The sequence below is a fragment of the Natator depressus genome, chromosome 1 (assembly GCF_965152275.1).
Source record: "Natator depressus isolate rNatDep1 chromosome 1, rNatDep2.hap1, whole genome shotgun sequence".
NCBI lineage: Eukaryota > Metazoa > Chordata > Testudines > Cheloniidae > Natator > Natator depressus.
The window spans coordinates 136,463,556-136,489,053 of record NC_134234.1 but is presented as its reverse complement, the minus strand read 5'-3'; the positions used below and the strand labels follow the sequence as shown (position 1 = coordinate 136,489,053).

Sequence of the window (25,498 nt, the reverse complement as noted above, 5' to 3'; positions counted from 1 at the left end):
CAGCAACAAGGTCCTAGTGGTGATCTCTGTTGGATACTGGAATAACCTCCCCACGAAAGCCTCATCACCTGCGTCATTTAGAGTCACCCAGCACTTCAGAACATATTACAGGGAGCAATCTTGCATTTGCTAGGAAGTGGACTAGATGGCTTTATAGGTCTTCGTCTCCAATTTCTATAAGAAAATTCAAGTGGTTTATCAGGTATTTTGTTGTATTTTCCTGTTTCACAAGCCTACGTTGTTTAAGGAATGAAAGCAAGCTCCACCTTGGGAGTTCACGGAAGATAGCTCCTTCCAGATGAGACCAGTGTACTACTGTGCCTTCTAATACCATATATTCTCCTATTACAAAGGATTCTGATCCCACAAACTCTTACCAGATCACACACCTCTACTGAACTAGCTCCTCGTTGAATTCAATTTCACCAGGTATTAGTGAAGAAGTAGCTCCTTGTTGAATTCAATTTCAACAGGTATTAATGAAGAAGCTTATTCTTTCAACTCATATTAGTGTTTTCATCCCATTTTGGAATTTGTCTATCATTTGATCTTTTGACTTCGAAAAGTTAATAAAGACTGATAGTTTCCCTGAGGAAAAACAGGTGAGGAGATAATGCAAATTGGGATTATATCATCCCAATAAATCTTCCTTCCAAAACAAACACAGCTTTCCCTTCTTGCAAAACAATTTTCATTATTAAAAAAAAGAAAGTGCAATCTTTAAAGAAAACTCTTTCAACAATTCAGGCAATTACAAAATGAGCATGGCAGCTAAGCAAGTTGTCCAGGTCTGTAACTTAGTTAGTTTGCCATGCTAATATATAATAGTCAAAAGGATTTTGCAGGCCTTACTTACAATGACTAAAGTCAATGGGATTAGTTATTCACATGAAGAAGAGCTACAAAATTGGGCCCAAAGTTTTAATAGGTAGTTTCTTTAAAAAAAAAAAAGTAGATTGGATAAAAATCAATGCACAGAACTGATACATATGAATATTGACAGTGCTAGCTGCAGTCTCATATAAATGGTACAAAATTGAGCAGATATAAAAAGGGTTCAGATACAGGTGATAAAAATTACTGAGAGCATGAAAAGACTTCTGAATGAGAAGAGTTTGAAAAAATTAGGAGTGTTTAGCTTAGGTAGGTGGAAACATGAGAGAGGTATACCAAATAATGAATGGCATAGAGATAGTACATTGGAATGTTTTACTTACCCAATCTTTGAGACAAGAAAAAGGGGATATTGAATAACATTAAAAAAAAAACTTGAAAATTGATTACAACATCCACACACCATACATAATTAGCCTGTGGAACTCACTGCTACATTTTAGCACTGAGGCTGGAAGCTTAGTAGTATTCAAAGAAGGGTTAGATTAAAAGGAATGTGGATAATAAGAACATCAGAGTTGCACCTGCCAGATTAGAATAAATTAGAAGGGCTTCATGGCTCAAGCCAACCACTAACTATGGGTTTTAGGAAGAAATTTCCCACATGCACAGGTTATTCTTTAGTTATCCACCTTCCTCGTAAGAACCTGGAAGCACCCACTGTCAGAGGCAAAATATTGGACCATGTTCTCAAGGAGGGTCTGTGGCCAATAGGTCTGTGCATTTCACACACCCACAGGTCCGCATACACTCCGCGCACACATCCCTACTTGCGCCCTCAGGCTGCCTGGCCACAAAACTCCACTCTGCAATGTGTAGCTAGCTGTGGAGTCCTTGTGTGGCCCCCAGCTCCCAACCTCCCCGGCTTTCTTCACAGCACCAGTTTCAATGAGGTTTGGCCCTTCCATTGCCATGGAACACCACAGGGGCATCATTTCATGCAAAGGCGCTGTGACTGCCCATCACAGCATCATCCATAAGCAAGTGGCATGTCCTAAGATATAATTAATGCCCAACACTGAATGTCACACCCTTTGCCAAATACATAGTGGCATCAGAGGTACCTGGCCTTTTTTTGTGGAGGGCCACGCAATAGCTAATGTAATTTCCTCCAGGACATAGCCCTTATTAGCAGCTGATGAAATAGAGGAGTTAACATGGCACTTTTACCACAAACCAGAGAGACACAGAGCCTCATTCAAAATGTTTCTATCCCTTTTCCATGCTAGCGGAAGTCTGGACAGGCAGACATTGGGGGTCAGCTGTTTGCTTTCATATTATAGTTTAAGAAATCAAATGCTCACAAGGCAAGCCCCTAAAGGAGCAACTTTATCCTGCAAGATCACATAAAAAAAACTCAGCATGGGGCAGGGGTATGAGGGGGGCACATGTGACACATACATCTCAGCCCACACATTGCAGGGTATTCTTTGCATCCAGAGGACAGAAGAATATGAAAGGAAATATCCCAGCTTTATATAATCTCTTTGACACAACCCCTCCCCTTCTTGTGCAGTAACTGGGGGGGGGGGAGGAGGGGTAGGAGGAAGCAAAACCTTTATCTCTGTGAATAATGAACCAACAATTAGCTCTGCTTACAGAGCAGAATCTTTTTACAATCTCATCAGTGTATCCTTTTTTATTCAGTCTTTTCTCTTGCAGCTCAAACATAATCCGTGCAAGTTCATCCATCACAATATTAGAAAACAACACAGTTGCTGACATCAATGGCAAGTATCACTTTCATGGAGACACACAGGGGGCTGTCTCATTTTATGAGGCCAGACAACTGAGTGGGATAATCCTCACTCAACGCAACTTCCTACAGAGTGTCATATTCTTCTCACCTGCAACTCAGTCAGGACTCTTTCCAATGTGTCCCCCTGAAAATATTTTAAATTGCCAATTTTGTATAATTTTTTTCTTTTTTGTTTAGTTTTGACACAATTGATGCATTTCCTAATGAGAACACGGTATAAATCTGATAATCTTATATAAGTGAACACAAAGCACGCTTCTCTATCAGGCCCTCACCATCACTATAAAAGAAAAACACAAATGCTAAACTGTTTAAAAGGCTATGGTGGAGGGTTCGTTTTGCATTTCCCTTTGTCTTCTTGAAACTTACTACTCTGTATATCTTCTTAAGACGTTTCCAAATAAAAATGACTATTTCCAACCAAATGTTGGCCTTTTGTTTAGGTTTCTAATAAAGTTTATAGCTGACAATCAGCTGCCTTTGTTGACTTCCTTGCTGATGCATCATCAGTGATGTTAGAGATATAGGAATAATGTTCATTAGTTAACTCAAGGCAGATCTAGCAGAGATCACACAATGTTTTTTATACTGGTGCCACACGAACGAACATTAGCTCATGGGCCAATTTTTTTTTTTTGACTACGCTTGAGCAAGACTGGCTCAGCAAGAAGAGAGGTAGATATACACATATATTTTTAAAGATAACTGGAATCACGAGGCCTGCAAAATTCTAACAACTGAAAAGGTAATCTTCAAACGTAACCAAAGAGCAAGCAACCTGGGAAACTATTTTACCATCCTGGGAAAATCTGATATTTCAAACAAAATGTTCCCACTCCTAGAAAATCTTGACAATTTTCACAAACCAATAATCCAAAGAAAAGTTAGGTTCAGGTCAATCTAAACATTTTGTTCTGATCATTTCAAAACATTTCATTTCAATTCAATTTTGACCTTTTTATTCTTTAAATTTGTTTTTCTCTAAATTAAATTTTGAAACAAAGTCACTCTGAACCAAAAAATTAACTTTTTTTTTTCAAACAGAAAATGTCAACATGGGATGTTTCAACAATTTCCAAAGTTTTTTCTCCAAAGTTTTTTCTATATCGGAAACTCATCAACACCACCCCTTTCCCACCAGCAGTCTTGATTTAAATGAATAGGCATTCTTCAACAGGAAAACATCTAGTAAAAAGATTCCTCACCTGCTTTCTCTGAGGGGCATTCAGCACATGAGTGATTCCTCCCACCCCACATTCTCTCAACATCAGGGATGAACATCTTCTTCCACAAGAGATGCCCAGATTATCCTACTGAAAAATGGAGCTGACCTTCAGGGGTTCAAGTAAATCGTGGGTTTAAACTAGGTTGAATGATTCTGCAAAGCTTTTGAAATATTTTCTTCCATCCTTTGCTATTTCTCATGAAGTGGCAGCTAGCAATCTTTGACTTCAAAGATCAGGAAGAGAGAAAAATTGTAGATTTCAAATCCATTACATGCTGTATGCGTCACCTACCCTTGCTATTTGAAGGATTTGATACATAATTCTGCAATTACAATGTACTTAATATACGTGTCCAATTGACAGGGAGATAGGGAAGGAGATATGCACAGCTATGACAGTGATGGGTGTGGCATATGAACCTAGGTGGAAAAGAACAGAATGGCTTCAGATATTCAACACTGTGCTTGCTACATTATAAGAGATAATGCTCCTTTACTGCACTCAGTGCCTGACCAAAAGCCTACTGAAGTCAATGAGAGTCTGTCTTCTCTGCAAGTTCTTATAATGGATCAGAGCAGTGAAACTGATGCCGATCCTCTTAGAGGATAAATGGAAAAGCGTGCCACTTGAGGCTTTTAATCATGGTTCCTCAAGCTCTTAAATGCTTCAAAAGACAAGATTATAGAAGGGTACACAATAAGAACAGAAAATCCCACATAGTCCACTCTGAGCCCTCGGACTGTATATTTCAGAACTACCCCTTCAGATTATTCCCAGGACTGTAGTATGCTGCCCGAATATCTGTAGTGATTGGACCTTGACCAGCTGCCTAGGGTTGCCAACTCTGACTGAAGCTATTCCAGGAGATTTCTTTTTTCCAACATGACATAATGTCATTTTTTTAAAATATTCTATTAAAATCTCCTGGATTGCTTTCAATAGTCACAAGGAGATCAATGACAATTCCGGGAGACTCCAGGCCAATCCCAGAGGGTTGGCAACTCTACAGCTGCCCTGTTGCATAGAACTCATGTGTTCTGCTGGGATGGGGAGTGTCAGCAGAAGGAAGAATCTCAGATTTGTCCTGTAGTTCTGTATGACCTACCTACTGAATTTCAGATCTTACAAGCATACTTTAAATAAATAGATTTGAAACAGTCAGTATCAAATCACAGTCGCATTCCCTTCTGGAAATGAGAAGTGTAATCATACTACAAGAGGGCAGGTTTGAAAAACTACAAATCTCACAGTGTAAAACTAACAGGTTTTTCCCCCTAAAATGAACTAAGCTGCAGATCTGAATGTAAAAGGTAAAACAGGGATCTAACTACAGTGTACAAGCCACCTGCAGGTCCTGAAAAAACTAGTTTATAACTGAATCATTCTTCTGAGGGTGTTTTTAAAGTAAAAGACTCATTTTTATGTCTTCTTTCATCTCTTGCAACACAGCAGCTGTAAGAAGAAAGCTATTATATTTCTCCAAAATCTTTCCGTATTCTTTTTTGTGCAGTGCCAACCTGGTTAGTGGTTCAGTCCAAATTGTGCCACTATGCTGCTTACTCTACCAGCAATGTATTTTTAAGAACAGCTCTAACTGAATGGAGGTCAGAACTAAATATAATGCAAGCCTATCATTGTTGGTAAGTGAAGTAGGCTTAATGCTAATCTACACCTAGGCAAAGCAAAACACCATAGTGCTAAGGGACAGGTTGCTATTTCAGTATCTCTCCTAGAACTTTGTGGGCAAAAGCTTAATTTATGGATGCAATCTGCTCTGACTAGTCTCTCTGCTCCCCAGGGGCTCCAGACAAATCTTATATGACCCAGAAACCTTCTTTGTTAGAGGTTAACCGGGGTTATCTTTCTTGAGAGAGCTCATACGGATGCCATGGACATTTTTTAAAACAAAATCTCCAGGTGAAGGATGTCTACAATGTCTATACTTTCCCACCTCCTTAATGTCTAGGTACAGTGAAAGTGGGGGAGTAAACTGTAAATATTACATTAATAATCATAATAAGGTAACAGTTGCAGAGGCAAAGCTACAATCTTTCCATACCTGTAGATTTATAATAGTAAGCTTTTAATGCTGTGCAGGACTCCATTGTAGAGGAGACGAAGACCACACACACAAAATTCCTTTGAGTTCACATTTCACACGCATGACTGTAATTTTTCCACTCAACAGTACAAGACAAGCTTTAGATCCTGGACTTTCAGCCTTCCTCCACCACCACCACTCCAGCACAGCCTTCCCCTTTGGGTATCTGTGGGCTCTTTCTGACTGAAGTTAGAAGAGAGCCGCTAAGGGTTGCTAAAAAGTGCAACATTTGCACTCAGCAGCCAGACAGTACACATCAGACATTTATTAAACTTCTCAGCACTATTTTTTAATTAAACGAAGTCCCATGGCATAATCTCATCTTTACCCAACTGTAATTAATCAGGACATGTAGCTTGTAATGTAAGGAAGTGTTGCAGCTCACTCTTCCACCACAATCCAGCTCCTGAAGGAGCGGCAGCTGCAGATGTCACTGTAACTAAAGTTTTGTCTTTGAGGGACAACGTCCTAGCATTCTCAATAATAATGACCCCTATTTGTTTAGGGAAGGAATGGAAAATGTCTTCTGTATGTGCCGGTGATATTCCTTGGCCAATCAGCACTTCATGGTATTGAAAGCATAGGTCCATTAAAGAGAGAATTATTTTAACGTTGCCCTGTAAGGCCTCAATCCTGCAAAGTGCTAGTCACTTGCAGAGCATACTTAACAATGTATCTTAGGCATTCATGTGTCATCCATCATCTTAACAGCAGAGTGGCTCACAGTCTCTCCTGTGTTTATCCTCACAACACCCCAGTGAGGTAGGGAAGTGTTGTTATCCCCATGTCATAGATGAGGAAATGAGACAGAGGGAGATTAAGGCCTTGTCCACATTTAAAAGGTTTGGTACAGCTATGTTGGCAAACCCTCCTAGCGCAGATGCAGCTTATGCCAGCAAAACAGTCCTTTTCCCAGTACAGCTTACACTTGTTCCCCGAGCAAAATAAGCTATACCAGGTAAGTGACTTTCTGGTAAATACAACAACATCTCCACTAGTGCTTCTGCTGACATTGCTATGACAGATTTAAAGCAAATGCACACCCCTAACCAACACAGCTATACTGGCATAACCTGGGAGCGTAGGCCATGCCCCAAACCTGAGCCTTGCCCAAGATCACACAACAAGTCTCTAGCAGAGCAGGGAACTGAACACAGATCTCCCAAGTCCTAGCCACTAGACCATCCTTTCTCCCCAGCCCATTCTAGAGCTGACTATGCTCAGCATTCCCTGGGAAGCAACCAGTGCCTTGTAGGATTTGTGCCCCATGTTTTCACTTGAAGGTCACACTTACTGGGGGCAGTTTAGGCCACAAAAGTAGCAGCTTTCCACATTTTCTTGTAATAAATAATCACAGCTCATTGGCACGAAACAGGCTCTAGTAAATAGCACTATGGTGTTTCCAAACGTAATTTAGCTGTCATCAAAGCTATGTCAGAATAAGGCAGGCTTCAATGGATGCATGGGATGAGATGAACCATCTAATTTTATATCAGATCAGAAAAAGTGGCTACATTTTAAAGCTTGTTTGGTCTGGGAGTTTGACAATGGTAAACTCAGCGCTTACACAGTTAGGGTGATATTCACCCCTTGCAATAAGGGCTAAGTACTTATGTCTCACTTGAGTTTTGATTTGAAAGCTTAAGTGGGACTTGGGCCATGCAGTACAAGGCCATGCAGTACTCAAGCGCTGACTTTCACCCTTAATTAGCTATACAATATCTAGTACGAACAGCCAGCATGTACAATATAAAGAGAGTCTCATTTACAGTGAGATTCCACAGATCGGAACTTCTCTGGCATTAGCAATAGAGAGGCATTGGGCCGAATTTCTCTCTGGAATAATTCTATTGAAGTTAATGGAATTACTCCGGGGATGAAACTTGCCCAACATTTGCAATAGCTTTCCCTATACTATGCAAACACAATACATCCCAGCCCAACGTTATACTGAATCTTTGTGTCCCTTATCCCAGTACATACAGCTAAACTTTCTTTCAAAGCAAAATTACGCAGCGCCCAAGAGAACAATGATCTCCTTGTGATCCAGCTACTTAAAGATAAGCACCACCCCTCAAATCGGGCCTTTGGAAAGCACAAGGCAAAAGACTGCAGCATCTGAGTGCTTTTAAACACCCTGCAGTATACCTTCTAGAATCAATGCTTTACCAAAAGGCCATTCACAGCCACACAGCTTCTTCGTCACCCATTCCATTCCTCCCCCCCACACCTTCCTCCGCCCCTCCCTGAAACAATCCTTTCAAAGAATCAACAGCCCAGAAGGAAGGCATCATGCACTGCCAACAAGTGCTTCTCATTGGAACCAGCCACCTCTCAAAAAGGCAACAGGGTTTTAAGGATGCAGCAGACAGAAAGAGGTCAGGATCTGCAAATCTCAGGAACTGCATTAATAACAGCGAGCACAATCTGCCTAGTACCAGCAGCATAACGCAGCAGAAAGGGGATGTACTTTCTACAGAAATGGCACTAAAGTATCTTCCCAGGACAGAACTTGGTATCTTTGGTTCCAGCCTTGCAGTGTATGTTGCATGTTCATCAACATGCCATATGGTCAGCACCGTGCTGTGTTCCACTTCCGGGGGACCCCACAAGCAGGATCACTGCAGGATCAGGGCTTGAGTAAATAAAGCTAGGGGCTGGCCAATCCTAGAATCCCAACTGGATCTACAGCCAAGATATTGAAAAGAGAAGGGAAATGGCTTTATGTATTTTAAAAGGGAAGGAGGTCTCCCATCTTGCTGCATAAGATTTTATACAACTCCTGCTAAAGTTAATGAGCAGCACTCATGTAGATAGATATTCATGCCTGCAGATTAAGATATTCTTTGGTATTTTTGAGTTTAAATCCTCAAAATCAATAAATATGGTCTGAAGAAAAGACTGAGGTAGCAGAATCATCCTATGTATGCCCTGAAATCCTGACCAAACCTTGATTCACATGAGCTCTAAGCCTTCAACACTGGGATATTTATGTGATATGCAATCTTATCATTCAGCCCTAGGCATCTGCCCATCTGGCTTATGCCGCTGAAATCAAGAAGCTACAAAAGAACCTGCTACAGGAGTGTAGCAAAAGAGGCCAGAATGTAGCTATATCTATCGATATACAGTTGACAAGACCAAGGGCTTGTCTTCACGCACAGCGCTACAGAAACACAGCGGCACTGCTGCAGCTGCGCCGCTGTATGGCTTTAGTTAAGATGGTACTATGCCAATGGGAGTAGCGAATCCACCTTCCCGAGAGACTGCAGCTATGTCAGCGGTAGAAGTTCTCCCAACAACATAGCACTGTCTACATGGAGGGTTAAGTAGGTATAACTACATCACTCTCGGATGTGGATTTCTCAAACCCCTGACCAACATAGTTTTACTGATATAGATCTGTAGTGTAGACCTGGCCTAAGGCTCAACTCTATTTACGAAGGAACAAACTAAAGGACATAACCTCATATTTTTTGCAATTATAAATATAACCTGCCTTCAGTGAATCTCAGAATTATGCCATTGACTTATATCAGTTTGCATACAATCCTTCTCTGCCTCTCTCTGGAGCATTAATTTCACAAAGTAGTTAGTACTGTTATTTCACTGGGTGAGGTGTTAAACGTTCTTTATTTCATTTTTCAGTCAGTTGCTGCGATATAATTTGGGCAATATATTCAATGGAGAGGTGCCTAAATTAACATATCCAAACTACAAGCACAATCAAAAACCATTAGCTCCAAGTCTCCAAACAATAAGGCTTTTGTCTGAGATGGTCCATTACATCCAGTAGGAGAGATTCCTCAACATCAGTATCAACTCAGCATATTTAGGCCAGCCTCAACTGCAGCATATAAGTGAGGATATTCAAGGGTGGATACTCTTCTCCCTTTACATTTCATAATATTCTCCTTCACCTCTCCTCAAACATGTACACAGATTTATCTGTGGCTTTGAGATCAAAAAGAAACTTATTCTCATGCGAGTCCTCAGATCAGCCTGGAGGAACTGCCCAGAAATGGCCCATACCACCACCTTCTTCCGTTGTGGTCTGCACCATATCTATATTGCTACCAGCCAGCACGATTTTGCTACACATAGTAGGCTATGCCCCACAATCTTCCAGTACAACACAAGTACTGTTGGTGTGCATTCACACATCAATCCACAGAATCACATTGACGCTAAAGCTTTGGCATTATCAGTCCACAACTTGCTTCATTATAAGACTTGTTCTAGTTTTTTAAAAACAAACATACAAATATTGTACAGCAAATGAGCTATCTTAAAAGACTGACCGAGACCCACATAGTACCAAAATCTGACCATTTGATGAAATATGTGGAGTTAAAAAAATTAGAGAGATTAATCTTTGCTTTATTTGGACAGTGGAAATTATACTGTATCTTGGCCTTTTTGTCTGCATCAGTTGCTGCTGGTGTGGCTATGACAAGAATTCTTCTTCCCTACATAGTCGCGATCTAAGTTGAATATGATCAATGTTCTGAACCTTTTTGCCTTTACATGATGTCCTCTACCCATACTCATTTCTTTTTATATACTTTCCCATTATGTATGTGTGTGTGTACATACACACAGAGCTGGTGGTCCTGCATTAGTCTAGTCTATCTCAACAATTGGAAAAAGGGTTCAATAGATAATTAGATGATGAAGAAGCCATAGGACCACATGTACCATGATATGTCACATCACAATAACGCAACTGCTAGGCTAACCCTTCCATCAATTCGTGTTTACTGTCACCCAGGGGTTAGGCTCCAAGAAAAATCACTAAGGGTTGCAACATTTTGTAGCTCCCTCTCATATTTCATTTAACCAATTTCCTTTTGATTGTGTTCTAAGACAGAACTGTGGAACAGTTAGATAAATTATTATTGCTAATGTACATTAATAATTTGTATTAAATTACAACTGGATTATTACATAAATGAACATTATCCATATTACACCAGTCAGAGGTTACTGTAATCCATTCATTAATTTATGGACCCAACATTCTACCTCAAGGAGCATTTCCACAATTCCACATGATACCCCATACTAGATTTTATGTCTGGATTGTTGATTTAGGATATAGACAGATAGCTCCCTAAGTGAGTACACAGCTATAGGAGGTTCAAGGGCATTGGTTATTCCATCTTGTGTACTAAATAAGCTACACATGAGGGGTCAAATTCATTGCCAATGTAACTCAATTTAATGGACTTACACCAGGAATAAGTTTGGTTGAAGATATGTATTTGTTTAATGTCCATACAGATGACAGAGTGCAGATAACTGGTGCATGGTGCTAAGTCTTTTTATTCTGGTTCACATCACATCACATTTGGGAGAATTTTGAGCACATATGACAGTTATGTATCTCTGATACTTACCGGGCCCAATCCCCAGTGGGTATAAATGATTTACATCTGCCGAGGATATGGTCCATTGCTTATAGCAGAACACTTCATCCAAGTAGCAACCTGCAGGTTATTACATCCAAACTCCAGATTATCCCAGTTTGTCTGTACAGATTATCCCATTGTTTGTCATCAAGCCAGGATCAAGACCAAAGTATAATATAAATTAGGAATACTGCTGCAGCCCAAAAAAATAATTGATTTGTAATTTAAGTTGTTAGTTTAGTTGATTTCCCTCACCCTCGCCCCCCGCCCCCCCCCCCCCCCCCCGGTTTAAGCCTGGAATGAGATAGAGTATTGGAGAGCATTGCAACAAAATATACTGCACCCTTAAAATGAAGGAACTTAACACAAGAAGCTTTCAATGTGCATTTACAACATCCATTAGAAGCAGGCTTGGTTTGGTTTGGTTTAAATTAAACCTTAGGAAGTTTTCAGCAGTTTATTACCTGAACAAGACAGCAACACATTATTAAAGATAATCAATGGAGAATAAACCACACCAATAAAAATTAGTATCACCACTCCTGTCCACAGTAAGGTGGGGGAGGAAGGGTTGCCTCTACCATTAAGGCAGAGATAAAGGCATAACTTCTGCACTGCGTCTCCTGAGAAATGCAGCACTGAAGATGCAGGGAAGGAGGGAGTTAAGGCAGTAGGAAGGGCCAAAACTAGCCCCTAAAGGAAGTGCATAGAAGACAAAAAATGATTTTAGATGGAAACTAGTTAACAAACCCAGTAATTCTGGGAGGTGAGATGGAATGGAAAAGAGACATTGTTGACAGAATGATCTGTCCTATGGATGAAACTTACCCTTGGCTTGCTGAGCCTGGGCAAAGCTCTCCATGCCTCTGAATTCCCACAGCAACTCCACAGGTTATATGCGAGTGGAGTGACCATGCAGGGGGTCTCCCACACTCTCTACATGCTAAGAGAGGGAATCTCTGATGGCTTCAAACACTGTGATATAGAGCAAACCATTGGAGCCACATTTGTGCCAGAGGCAGGGACAGCAGCAGCCAAGCAGTGTAGTATGGGGCAGATGGGGAAGAGCGTGTGAATTCCATCCCCTGCAACCTCAAGCAAAATCCACTTACCAAGAACTCAGGATTATCCTCAGCTTTGTGAGTTCAAAGGCAAGCAATTGTGGAGCACCAATTCCCCCGGGGAATCTAGTGGTTCACCTGAGAGGTGTACTCTTTTCTCAGAACCTTTATGCATGGTCTAATAACTGATTTAATGTGCATCTCCTGCCCGCTCTGCTGCACTTAGCCCGTCACCAGAAACCACTGTCCACTAGGGGAAGGGAACCTGCTTATGCTGAGACCTGACTTTCCCCTTGCTTTGGGTCAGATAAAGAACCATGGGAGGAGTGGGGGTGGAGGGAAAGGTGGGAAGCTGATTATTGCCTTCTGTTTGGACTCAATCTTATTTCTAGAGCCCTGCGCGGATACAAAATTGTATCCGCATCCAACCCACAAACATGGTCTGTGGATATAAAACAGGTATCAGCAAATTTGCAGGGCTCTACCTGTTTCATCTCTACCCCTGCCACACAGAGCATCTATGATTCACACCACAGCCATTTTTGCTTAAAATAAAAAAGCAAGTTATTTGATTTGACCAAATGCCGGGAATAGATTAACATGAATATTAGGTTACAAAGATGTTGCTACTCAGGTTCACTTTTAATACAGTGATTTACTTTTATTGCTGACTAATTCACTTTTATTATCAACAAACTTTAGCCCTCTGCAATTTTCTTATGGCAGCTGCAACTGTATTATGTATTGTACGCTACAGCATCAGAAGAGACAAAATACAAATAAATAAAACGGGGATCCATGCAAAAAGACAATATTTTTGCATCCAAAGCTACTCAAGCTCTGAGTGTACAAAGCAGTTGGCTAAAGCAGTCCATCTGTTTCCTTCTTGGTACAGCAATAGGCTGACCCTGAAATTACTGAGAGTTACAGGTCTACATGCTGCAGGACTGAGCTCCCAACTTAAAGCTACTTCTAAACATTTGCAAGCTAAACAATAAACTTTAGGTAGGGAAGTGGAAAGAACTGACAAGTTATGACTATTTTTAGTACAACACACAACCCCATGCTCATTGGTCTTAATCACATGCACATGTTAACAGGACAGCTTCTCAGCACTTTCTCCCTGCCAGATTCTGAATGGCTACAGTTCAAAGTCCAACTATCCCTCCAACTGAAAGCAAAAAGGAACACTAAGTGGCTTTGTAAGAATTACAGTGAACCTATATATATAAAAGATAAAGAATCACCCTGTGCTGAGAAATAAATTGCAGATTCATGCAGTGTTCATTGAATATAGGTGAGTTCCAAGTCCACAACTCCTAATGTAATTATACCAGCTTCTTCATGAGATTTCAATTCCCTCCTGCTTTCCTCCACTCCTCTTTAAAAAAAGGAAGTTTAGGGGGGGAAAAAGCGAGGGAAGGGAGAGGAATCTGAGATGTATAAAAAGAATTGTCAAATACACAGATATAACAATTTAAGGTCTCAAGTTAAAATATGGTGGGAGTATATCTGCCATAACATCCATCCTAAAAACATGCCAGTTGTTGAAACAGGCAGTGCATTAGAAGCGGTTAGATATAATGAGAACATAAACTAAAAGTCTTTGGGGGAGATATTTCAACTACAGCAGTATACACTGGATGCTATCTTTTATTTTAATCATGCTATAAACCCTGCCTTTTTGAACAGCTATCTCTTCTCGCATTTACTTACACACTGATATATAAATTTAAAAATCTAAAAGCAATTAGGAATGAAGCTAAGACTCTTTTGATGCTAATACATCAAAAGAAAGAAAGAAATTCCTGCTCTGCCCCCGAAACGCACTCAGTAACACAGAAAAAGTTCCCCTCTTTCCAGGCTAATCACTGAAGCCGCTCCAATAGAGATTCTGATGTCAAACTCTGATTACATGGAGATTGCGAGTGATCTGAAACACAGGGTTTCGAAAAACCCAGCCCTCTGACTCAGAAGACCCCACAACTGTGCACTTCTGCTGTAAAAAATATTCTCGCAAGCTGATCATATTTCCTCCACTTCAGACACCAAAACATTGCCATTAAAGATCAATGGGGACCATGAAGTGGTAATCCTTCAAATTATGGAAAAGATAGAGAGAGTCTTTGACAGGGTCGGCGCCAGGACTGCAGGGGGTGGGATAACAGATCGGGACCACGCCCTGGATCTATCAGCATTGGAGCCCCCAACGTAGTAAAGAATATTTGAGGAATGCAGGAATTTCCCAATGCAGTTGAAGAATCATCCTCATTTGGGGGAGCACTTACATTTAATTCACAGATTTCTTAATCTACCTCATCTCCATAAAGGTCCTTTTCCTTCTCACCTGGTTCTCCCATGTCCAGTCTCACCTTTAAAAGCGGTGGAAGTATGGTAGAGCAGCCCTTTCCAGGTACAAAGCAGCTGGTTACCCTCACTGCACCATGATGTTACATGGAGGGCAGCAAGTGGGCACTGATGCACCCACAGCAACTTTCACTTAGAGATTCCTTCACACCTTCAGCCAGCCCTAATGTACTGTGCAGGGTGACCAGATGCCCCTATTTTATAGGGACAGTCCTGATATTTGGGGCTTTTTCTTCTATAGGCACCTATTACCTCCCTCCCCCGTCCCGATTTTTCACACTTGCTGTCTGGTCACCCACCCAATGTGCAGTAACATTACCTAATGTGCAATAAGGGGATAAAACCATAGCCATGAGGTGAATTACTCTTATGTATCCCAGTATATGAGACGGCGACGGACAAAATGCTAGCATTCTGCTTTTAATAGATTCCCATCAACTGAGTTGCTCCACTTCGCCGCATTTGCACCATTCAAAGTTGTCTATCGGCTGAGCGCTGTGACCTGCACTGAGCAAACAATTAAAAGGAAACTCTCCTGGAGAACGCATTCACGCTATCTTTGTTCTAGCAAGTAAATAACCAGGGCTAGGTTGGTACTGTTTGGCTGCTAAACCACAAGCCAGGCTGGGCGGGGGTGGGGCTGGAGGAGCTCTGTGTAAGTGGGAATTCTGGGGATCTCTGCTTGTCTCAGGTGCAATATTTCCAGGGGTGCTGGAGAAAGCTATGCCAGAGCAAAGCCTGCAGTGCCTTGAAACAAGCTGCACTCTCCTATACTGATTCTATTCTGCTGGCCAGCTTGAAGGGAAGGCGCAAAGCCCCACTTCAGCAGCAGCAACACTCAGAAAAAAAAAATCTTTCCTGGTCCTGGCACTCAGGGCAGCAGCTTTGGCTGGCTCATACATGGGGAAGCATGGTAAAGAATAGCTTCTTGTGTCTCTTTTCCCCATCCTTGCATATCTATGGAGGCCAGCCATAATCTGATCCTTACAATATAAAAGTCATAAAATAGGCAATTCTATGCAAGAAATGTAAAAAAAAAAGTCAGATTTTGTTGAGCCAGAGCAGCGTTTGAGTGGCACCGTTATATCTGATATTAATGTTTGCTTCCAATAATTCCTTCCCTCAGTTCAAGGACATTTCAGAATTAGCCAATAGGTTTTGGATACACTCCAGGCTCTTCTCCTTCCCTCCCACAGAAGTCAAACTCCCATCTTTCATGTGTGGAAACAGATAGCTAATTGACTCTCCCACATGATCTCCATCACAAAGAATTTAAGTAACCACAGTCTCTTTTACCTTCACTTCCCAGCCCCCAAGACAATCTATTTTATAAATGAATCACACCAGAAGGGGGTAAGGAGGTAGAACCAAGAGCAAGATGTTAAAAGGACACACAAAGACCACAGAGTTTTACCCACATTATTAAACTATAAAGATTCTCAAATAGACACCAGATGCAGGCTGTATGAAAACATATACTCATGTTATCAAGCCAGCTCCTCATTTGGTATAAATCACATATACACCTAAGTCCCCTCACACCAGTTTCACACGTGTGTAACTTCACTGACCTTAATGGAGTTTATACCAGCTGAGACCCTCATTCAATATCTCTCCTTAACATATAGGGCCTGTTCTACTTTCACAACAGTGTAAGTCAGGAGTAGCTCCATTAATTCCACTAAAGTCTACAAAGTTACCCAGGTGTATGACTGGCATGAGATGAGAATCCAGCTCTGAATATTTTTAATATATATCAGCCTCTCTCATCAGAAGGGCTCTTCAATTAGCAATAAGACCCCAAAACAGCCATATTCCTCTGCTATTTAGGAGTTGTTTAATTTTCACTGTTAAAGTGCTTGAGTAAAATCCTAGCACCATTGAAGTCAATTGGAGTTTTTCCCTTGACTTCAGTGGGGCCTAAATTTTATTCCTTTGTTTTATTTTAAGAAGGATAGATTGTTATATATGACACAATGTGAGCCAAGGTGGCAACCCAAGATTCCAAAGCATAAGATCACTGCAGACGTGCTTTTGTAAGAGTCCTTGGTATTAGTTTCTACCCATTGCTTACAATAGATTTAAAAAGCCTTCCACCTGACTCTACATATTTTTCTCATTTCAGAAACTAAGTTGCATCATTAATTTGTAAACAAAGACAATTACTTTTCTCTTTTGAATGACTGTGTGCAGTCTAATGTTATTGTAAGGCACGGAAACTCTTACCCCCTGATTTTCCTCTTCCATTTTTTATTGTTCCAACGCTAGCAAAATCCAAACACGCAAACCATCCTTTCAGTTCTCCAAATCCCACAGTCCCTGCTCATTTGACATCAGCCCTCCAAGCCTATAAAAAGCAGAGCAGTGGGGGAACTCTCCTGCTTTCCCATACCACAAGAGAAATCAACTGAAATACATAATGTTGGATCATGTTGCATTAATTGAAGAACTACACTCAAGAGTGCCATAGAGAAAAGTCTTCTAAAAAAATAAGGTAACTGATAAAGAGACAGAAATCTTGTCCATTTCCAGAAGGACGAAGAACTGTGCTCTATTATTCACTGGTTTTGAGTGTGAGGGAAAGACATTACATTGAAGGCATTGGTTATCACATCCAATGTACAATTTTTCTTTCCAGGTTTGTCTACGGGCCCCAGACTGAGTTCCTAGTTCAAATGACTTAAATAAAATGGGGAAGGGAGGGGAAAAAGAGTCATTGAGGCTCTGTGCTACCTCACATACCTTAGATTGCAACAATGTGCTTTTCCTAAAGCACAAAAACCCAAAACATCATACCCTACTTTCAGATGCTTCAGGTGTGTCTTGAACTCAGAAAACCATTGGAGTACAGAATTAAGGAAAGCTGAAACTCTATTCCTTATTGTGGTTACTGGTATTGGAAACAATACAAGACACAGGATGGTCATCCATTCCTTATCTCCTATCATGCCTCAGCACAATAGGAAGAGCACAGAATGGAGCTGCCGTCTAACTGAATTCATTTGCCTCAACTTCACAAAAAACAAAATATAGCTATTATTTGTTGCTTTTTAATGGTTTGCTTCCAATAATTCCTTCCCTTGGAGCTTGGCTTGTTTAGTCTAACCAAAAGAAGGTTGAGGGGAGATATGATGGCTCTCTATAGATATATCAGAGGAATAAATACCATGGAGGGAGAAGAATTATTTAAGCTCAGTACCAATGTGGACACAAGAACAAATGGATATAAACTGGCCATCAGGAAGTTTAGACTTGAAATTAGATTAAGGTTTCTAACCATCAGAGGAGTGAAGTTGTGGAACAGCCTTCCAGAGGAAGCAGTGGGGGCAAAAGACATATCTGGCTTCAAGACTAAGCTTGGTAAGTTTATGGAAGGGATGATATGATGCAATAGCCTAATTCTGGCAATTAGTCGATCTTCAACTATTAGTGGTAGATATGCCCAATGGCCTGTGATGGGATGTTAGATAGGGTGGGATCTGAGTTACTGATCGCCATATTTGGGGTCGGGAAGGAATTTTCCTCCAGGACAGACTGGCAGAGGCCCTGGGGGTTTTTCATCTTCCTCTGCAGTGTGGGGCACGGGTCACTTGCTGGAGGATTCTCTCCACCTCGAAGTCTTTAAACCACAATTTGAGGACTTCAATAGCTCAGACATAGGTTAGAGGCTTGTTACAGGAGTGGGTGGGTGAGATTCTGTGGCCTGCGTTGTGCAGGAGGTCAGACTAGACTATCATAATGGTCCCTTCTGACCTTAAAGTCTATGATTCTATGCTTAAAAGGATGCCCCCAAAGTTATTTTAAAGAAACACCAATCCTTAAAGAGGCTGGGGTTTCTGATGAAGCAAACCATATCCGTTCTGAAGCTCTCTGGACAACTTCATTTAGGGGACTCTTTACAGATTCCATTTCAGCAGTAATTGGGACTTCAACATAATAAAATGAGAAGACACTATCATCATCTTCATTTCAGATCTAAATAAAAGGTTTTGTAAAAAAAAATGGTGGTGGTGTGGGGGAAGGAGCATGCAGATCATCATTATAGATTAAACATGTCATTGCAGTGCTGGAAACCCATACTCAGCAGCATTCTACCCACAGGTGGGAAAAGAGTGAAACTGACAAAAAGCAAAAGTGAAACTAACCAGTCAATTTCCAGTGACCAAGCCAAGTTAAATGTAATAAGCAAGCTGAATAAGCATATGCTATAAATGACCGAATAAATTTGCAAGTAAAGAATTTAAGATATTATTTTGATCTTGATACTGTCCCTTTAAAGGAAAAAATACCAAAGTAGTGAAACTCCTTGCAGCACTCTAGAGCTGCTCCTAGGAACTTGTGAAAAGCATAGTAACACAAGGCGTTCCCTTGTTCCTTGGTAGCCACAGAACTGAACCTGGCTATATAGCAAAACACAGAAGGAAAAAGTGAGGCTCTACTCTCGTGGATTAAACTTTTAAAAGATGTTCATTTTCAATAAAATATTTATGCTTTTTTAAAAAATAAAAACTCAGCACTTATGGAATTCTTAGAGATCACAGGACTTTAAAACTCCATTGCCTACTGCACGCTGGTTACTAGTAAACCTTTCCTGGCCAGTAGGGTGACCTACATCATCAATTTTTGCAAAATTGAAGCTTTCATTTAAAAAGTGTTACATTTGTAGTCCTTGGGGGTATGAAGTAACTTTTCCAGATATGAAAAGATGCCTTGCTGCTTTCTTGAATCTGCAGACAGATCCTGTGCTTCTACTGATCCTCACCGCTTTCTCAATAAACAACACAGTAAAACTAATAAGATTCTCGGCAGTTTCATTGCTATTAGAATCATAGACTATCAGGGTTGGAAGGGACCTCAGGAGGTCATCTAGTCCAACCCCCTGCTCAAAGCAGGACCAATCCCCAGCTAAATCATCCCAGCCGGAGCTTTGTCAAGCCTGACCTTAAAAATATCTAAGGAAGGAGATTCCACCAGCTCCCTAGGTAATGCATTCCAGTGTTTCACCACCCTCCTAGTGAAAAAGTTTTTCCTAATATGCAACCTAAACCTCCCCCACTGCAACTTGAGACCATTACTCCTTGTTCTGTCATCAGCTACCACTGAGAACAGTCTAGATCCATCCTCTTTGGAACCCCCTTTCAGGTAGTTGAAAGCAGCTATCAAATCCCCCCTCATTCTTCTCTTCCGCAGACTATCAGAAAACTGTAGTAGGCAATAGTGAGACTGCCAGGAATCGTGTCACTATCATCTTGCTTTTGTTTCTGAAAACTCTAGCAGCAGCAGCAATCTGTGGTGGAGTAGGACAAAAAAATATTGAGAGCGAGAGAAGGGTAGAGAATAGTCAATTTTGGAGTAGCAGGGAAGGAAAAGAGAAAGCTCTTTCCTGTCTTCCAGCAGTAGGGTGGGATAGGATTCAAATTTCTTAGACCCCTATTAACCAGAGACATTCATGAAAGATGGAAAGTTAACCCAGATCCAGGAACTGGACTACGATAGGAATCCTAGTAGTGAAGTGGGGGTGTTTGGGGATGGGGTGGGGAGAAAGGGACTATCTTTCCCTTGAACCTAGATGATGCCCTTCTGCCAACATTTCTAGTTTATTCCTCTAGCTAACAGGTGCCTGGTAAATTTCCCAATCCCCATTTCTAAGCAGAAGTGAGAGGAAAATTAGAATCTGTACAGCAGAAAAGCTCAAGCTAAATTAAAAAAAAAAAACAGTCCTGAGGTCTTTATTAGTCAGATAACTATGACCTTGAGACAAAGAAGTTAAGACTCAAAGAAGACTGCAGAACTAGGGATATGCATTATTGTAAAACCCAACAAAATGTCACTTCTAATATAGTCCTTGAAATTTTCTGCTGTGACTTTCCTATGATCCCTAGTCAAATGTTTTATGTCAATAATGTATAAATCTTCAAGTTTAAAAATGTAAAATACGTTACTTTCTGTAATACTTATATACACTGCTATTATACACTAGTTTTAAGAGACTTTTTCCTGTTCTTTACAGCACCATTCATCTTTTTGATTCCTCAACAGTGGTAACCTGACTTGTCAATATATTGGGTCAAATGACTACCTGATATAATTATTAACTTCAATAGGAATACTCCAGAGATGGATTTGGTCAATTATCTAGATGTCTTCATAACAAAATCTTGTAATCTGGCTGGCTCGTGAGGAAAGAGAGAAAAAAGTCCTGAAACTTCACTGCTCAATGTTTTGAGCACCTCTGCTAGCAGCCTAATAATTGGATGGTATTATTCTTAAATCATTGTGCTGCAATTCGCAGTGTTATTACACCAAGTGTTTGTACAGTAGCAAGACAGACTAATACTTTTAAGCATAAGTCTTTTTAAAATGTACTTCATCTGCGATTCTAATACCATATTGCACAGCATCTCAGCAAATATGGCCAACACACCCTGATATGCTAAAAGTACTGGGCCAAATTCAACCTTGGTATTACTCCATTGATTTCAATGGAGTTGAGCCAAATTCATCCATTGAGTTCAGTGAAATAAAATCAAGGACGAGTTTGGTCCACCATGTTTAAAAACAATTGCATAAGGTTTTGCCAATAGTACTAATGAATGAGGAAGGGTCTGTGGATGGAAAAACTGGACATGCCATCTTCATACACTGTAGGATGAGATGTGTGCTTTAATGTGCAATGTGGATTAGTCTGTGAATCATACACTAGATACACGGTGCGTAGAGGGAAGATACATGGTACTAGTACATGAGTGTGGCGAGGTGGTATGTAGGTGTGAGTAGCTGCGTCAATGCGACACAGTATATACATGTGAGAAATAGGGACATTGTCCCTGGGCTCCTCCAGAAGAGCATTCACATGATCTAGTCATCCAGGGGGATCTCTACAGCTTCACTATCCAGGTGTGGGTGTGTATGCATTGGGAAGTGGTGAGAGAGAATCAGCAAAGTCTTTCCTCTCCAAAAGAGCTGAAAATTTAGCTCCTGGCACTATTAAAATGTGGGTAAAAAGCCACATTCTGCTTTTATCAACACTTGGGTAATGAAGATCATGGAGTTACACTAATGTAACATCAGTGTGTCATACTGTAATCTGCATACAAACTGCATAAATGCAATCCATGGGGAGGGAAGAGAGGGAAAAAAAACCCCTCACAGGGCTAGATTCGGCTCCAGAGTAATTCCTCTGATCTCAATGTAGTTACTCTGGATTTATACTGGTATAAATGAGAGCAGAATGTGGCCCAAAGAGGTTTAGTTTCCTCACTTGGTCCCCTCCTTTCATCACACAATCCTCTTTCACACCACACATTTCTAATCAAAGAAAAAACCACTCCAGTTATACAATAGTATTCACCTGAAACAGAAAACCTTCTCTCATTATCATGGGCCAGATCCCCAGCCAGCGTATATCAGCATAAATCCACTGAAGTCAGTATGGCGCTACGCTGATTTACTCTAGTTGCAGTTGAGCATTTCATTCTATATATCTGTTTTGAACACCTACGGCATGCTTCTTTTCACCAAGAAGTTCATTGACTCAAAAGAGGGTTAAATTCCAACTCTACGCAGGTGTGAGAGAGAGGAAAAATCAGACAATGAATTTTAAAATGTCATGTTCACTTCCAAATATCTTTTTAAAAGACTAGCCATATTTCAGCCTCATTTAGCCCCTGTAAACTGGAGTAACCTCACTGAACTTGGTGCAGCTACTTTGGATTCATACTGGAATAACAGAGCAAAATCTATCCCCGTGTTTCTCTCTGAGTAGTGCTCTTATACAGATAGCAAGAGAAGAAATGGACTCAACATATTTTACTGTGTTAGCTCAGAGTTTGAGACAGAAATCTTACCTAAGAAAATTACATATTCACAAACATTTGGGAAATGTACACATCACTAAGAGTCTGAAAATGGTTATATTCAATCGTTGTTAACATAAGCCACATTCTGAAGGTATTAACAGCTGTTAGAAGTACAGAGCCTGTCACTGCTTTTGACTGGAGAGGAAGCAGGATTAAAGCACTCATTGCTAATAACAACAGTCCAATATTGCCTTGACCACAACAGATCTAATTTTTTCCAGGATTCCTCAGGGGTTGCTCTTCAAAACAAAAGTCACTCCTCAAACTTCATGACTTTATGGCCTTGAAAACTGACCACAGATTTATCATTTTTATTATTTCTACTTAAGAGCTTAGAATTTTAAGCAGGATGTCAGGAATATTCTTAAGGATAAGGGAAATTTGCACTGACGGGGACAGGGGGTAAATGAAGGTTGGGTTTGGAGAAGTATCAGAGATTCCTGGGTGGGGGGAGGGAATCCCATGGGCACCTTTGTATAAATCCTGCAGCATCTCCTCTGTCATAAGAACTGCCATACTGGGTCAGACCAATTGTCCCTCTAGCCCAGTATCCTGTCTTCTGACAGTGGCCAGTGCCAGATGCTTCAAAGGGAATGAACAGAACACAGCAATTATCAAGTGATCCATCCCCTGTCATCCAGTCCCAGCATGTGGAAGTCAGAGGTTCAGCGACACCTAGAGCATAGGATTGCATCCCTGACCATCTTGGCTAATAGCCATTGATGGACCTATCCTCCATTAATTTATCTAATTCTGTTTTGAACCCATAGTTTTGGCCTTCGCAACATCTCCTATCAAATCCTTCGCTGTTGACTATGCAGTCCCAGAAATCCTAGTCAGGAAGCTTCTTATGTAAGTCAGAAACCACTGACATCATCTTTCTTGTTATTGGAATGGTCTGGTTGCACACCCTGCGCCCAGGAACACACTGATACGCATTGTTTTGTGTATAAATTCACACACGAAAACAACCAGGTTGGGGAGCTGTCTCTTTGACACTGGTCAACGTCAGCAAATCAAGTGGGTCTGTCGGACCTGAACGTTGGGAAAGTACGAGCCTGACGAATTCAGGCATTTTCATCCCTTCAGCGCTGAGAGCTGAGGTCCTTTTCCCCTCCCCGGACCCCTCTTTTTGCCACACACCTTCCAGCCCCTTGAGCAGGCATTTACTTATCATGAGGAATTCAAGAGCAGCGCAACCCCACTCCGGCTGGTGCCTGCCTGCAGCCGCAGAGTCAATGCCTGGCCGCACCGTAAGCGGCCGGGGCTCAGTTATTCCAGCCAGCGGCTCCTGAGCGAGGCGGGGATGGCGCGCCCAGGGCTGGGACGGGTGAGGAGGCGATTGGTGGATCATCCCATACCACCCACCGGGTGGAACAGGCAACCGCGCTGCCGAGCCAAACAGATGCTCTCGCCCTGGAAACCAGCGGTCCATTTCCCAACTTTGCACCCAGGTCCCCTGTCCCCCCCCCCCCCCCCCGGCAGATCCAGCCTGCAAACACTCCGCCCCCAGGCAGGGGTAGGGACTTCGGGCCATTTCGCAGAGCGGCTGGTTTCTTTTTAGGCGGCGATGCGGCCAGGAGGAGCAGGGCCAAGCTGGGATGAGGGTCTAGGAGAGGCGTGCGCCCCCCACCCCCACTTCATTCAACTTCACAGCTCAGCAAGTCCGTCCCCTGGTTTCAGTCGTTAAAGCACCAACTTTTCTCGCCCGGAAACCCTCTCTCCCCCTTCCAAGCGCCCCGGACAGAGCCCATCCCCTCCGGCTGCCCCCCAGCTTCATTCCCAGGCGATATCACACACACACACACACACACACAGAGCCCCCCAGACACCAAGGCTTAGCCCCCCCCCCCCCCGGGGGCCGAGGCGCGGCGGGCTACTCACGCACTGCCTCCTGCTTGGGATCCAGGCTGCGCAGCACCCCCTGCACCCCGCCGATCTTGCCGTGCAGCGCCCGCACCCTGCGCTGGGCCAGCTGCAGCTCCGACTCGATCTCCTGGAAGAGGGTGCAGGCGTGCCGGGCCACGTCGGACAGCTGCCGGAGGATCCGGGCCAGGGCCCCGTTACTGACGGAGCAGAGATCCAGCATCGTCAGCACCGCCGCAGCCTCCGTCCCCTCCGCGGGCACCACGGCGGCAGCCTCCTCCGGCTCGGGCTGCGGCTGGTCCCGGGGCTCGGGGCAGCCCAAACTCTCCTCCAGCAGCGAGGCGGCCGGCAGCTGCCGGCACAGCCACTGGGGCTCCACGATCCGCTTGGCGAAGGGCATCGCCGCTCCCGGGGCTCGCCAGCCAGCCACACACACGCGGATCGCGGCAGCGCTCTGCCCTCCCCGGCCCCCGCCGCCCAGCGAGCCCCGCACGCCGGGCTGCTGCGCTCTCCCGAGTCCGCTGTCACTTGCTAACAGCCGGCACCGGCGGGCCGGGCGTCCCCCATGGTGCGCGCCCCGGGCGGCGTCCTCTGCCTGCGAGCGGCTCCCTCGGCTGGGCGAAGTCACCGGCGCCCAGCCCCGCTCCCCGCTCCTCTGAGCATCAGCTGCCCGGGCGGCGAGCTCCCCGCCTGGCTCGCACACGGCGCTGGCCGCTCCGAGGTGGCGGATTGCAACGGGACGGGCGGAAAACCCGGAGAGCGGAATCCGCCGAAAGCCTGGGGGAGGAGGCGAGAGACACGGGGAGGGACGAGGTGGAGGAGAGACTGACATCGCCCCTCTCCACCACAGGGAGTCACTGCAGGCGCCCCAGGCTGGGGGGCAGACGGGACCGCGGCCAGTGCCTCCAAGGGAAGGGGATTTTTACCAGCGTGGGGGAGGCTGGGCTGGGACCG

The 25,498-nt window shown here is 42.8% G+C and overlaps 1 protein-coding gene across 2 annotated transcripts in view; it reads right to left on the bottom strand.

Moving 5' to 3' along the window:
- The window catches only part of NHS (NHS actin remodeling regulator), a 337,548-nt gene extending 312,383 nt beyond the window's left edge, over positions 1–25,165 (bottom strand). Inside the window, exon 1 of one of the 2 annotated variants that reach the window (XM_074967533.1) lies at positions 24,563–25,165. In XM_074967533.1, the coding sequence (XP_074823634.1) occupies positions 24,563–24,944 (382 nt within the window). In that variant the 5' untranslated portion in view covers positions 24,945–25,165. The remainder of the gene's footprint in view (positions 1–24,562) is intronic. The other variant, XM_074967524.1, reaches the window with a different exon arrangement.
- Positions 25,166–25,498: the final 333 nt, after the last annotated feature.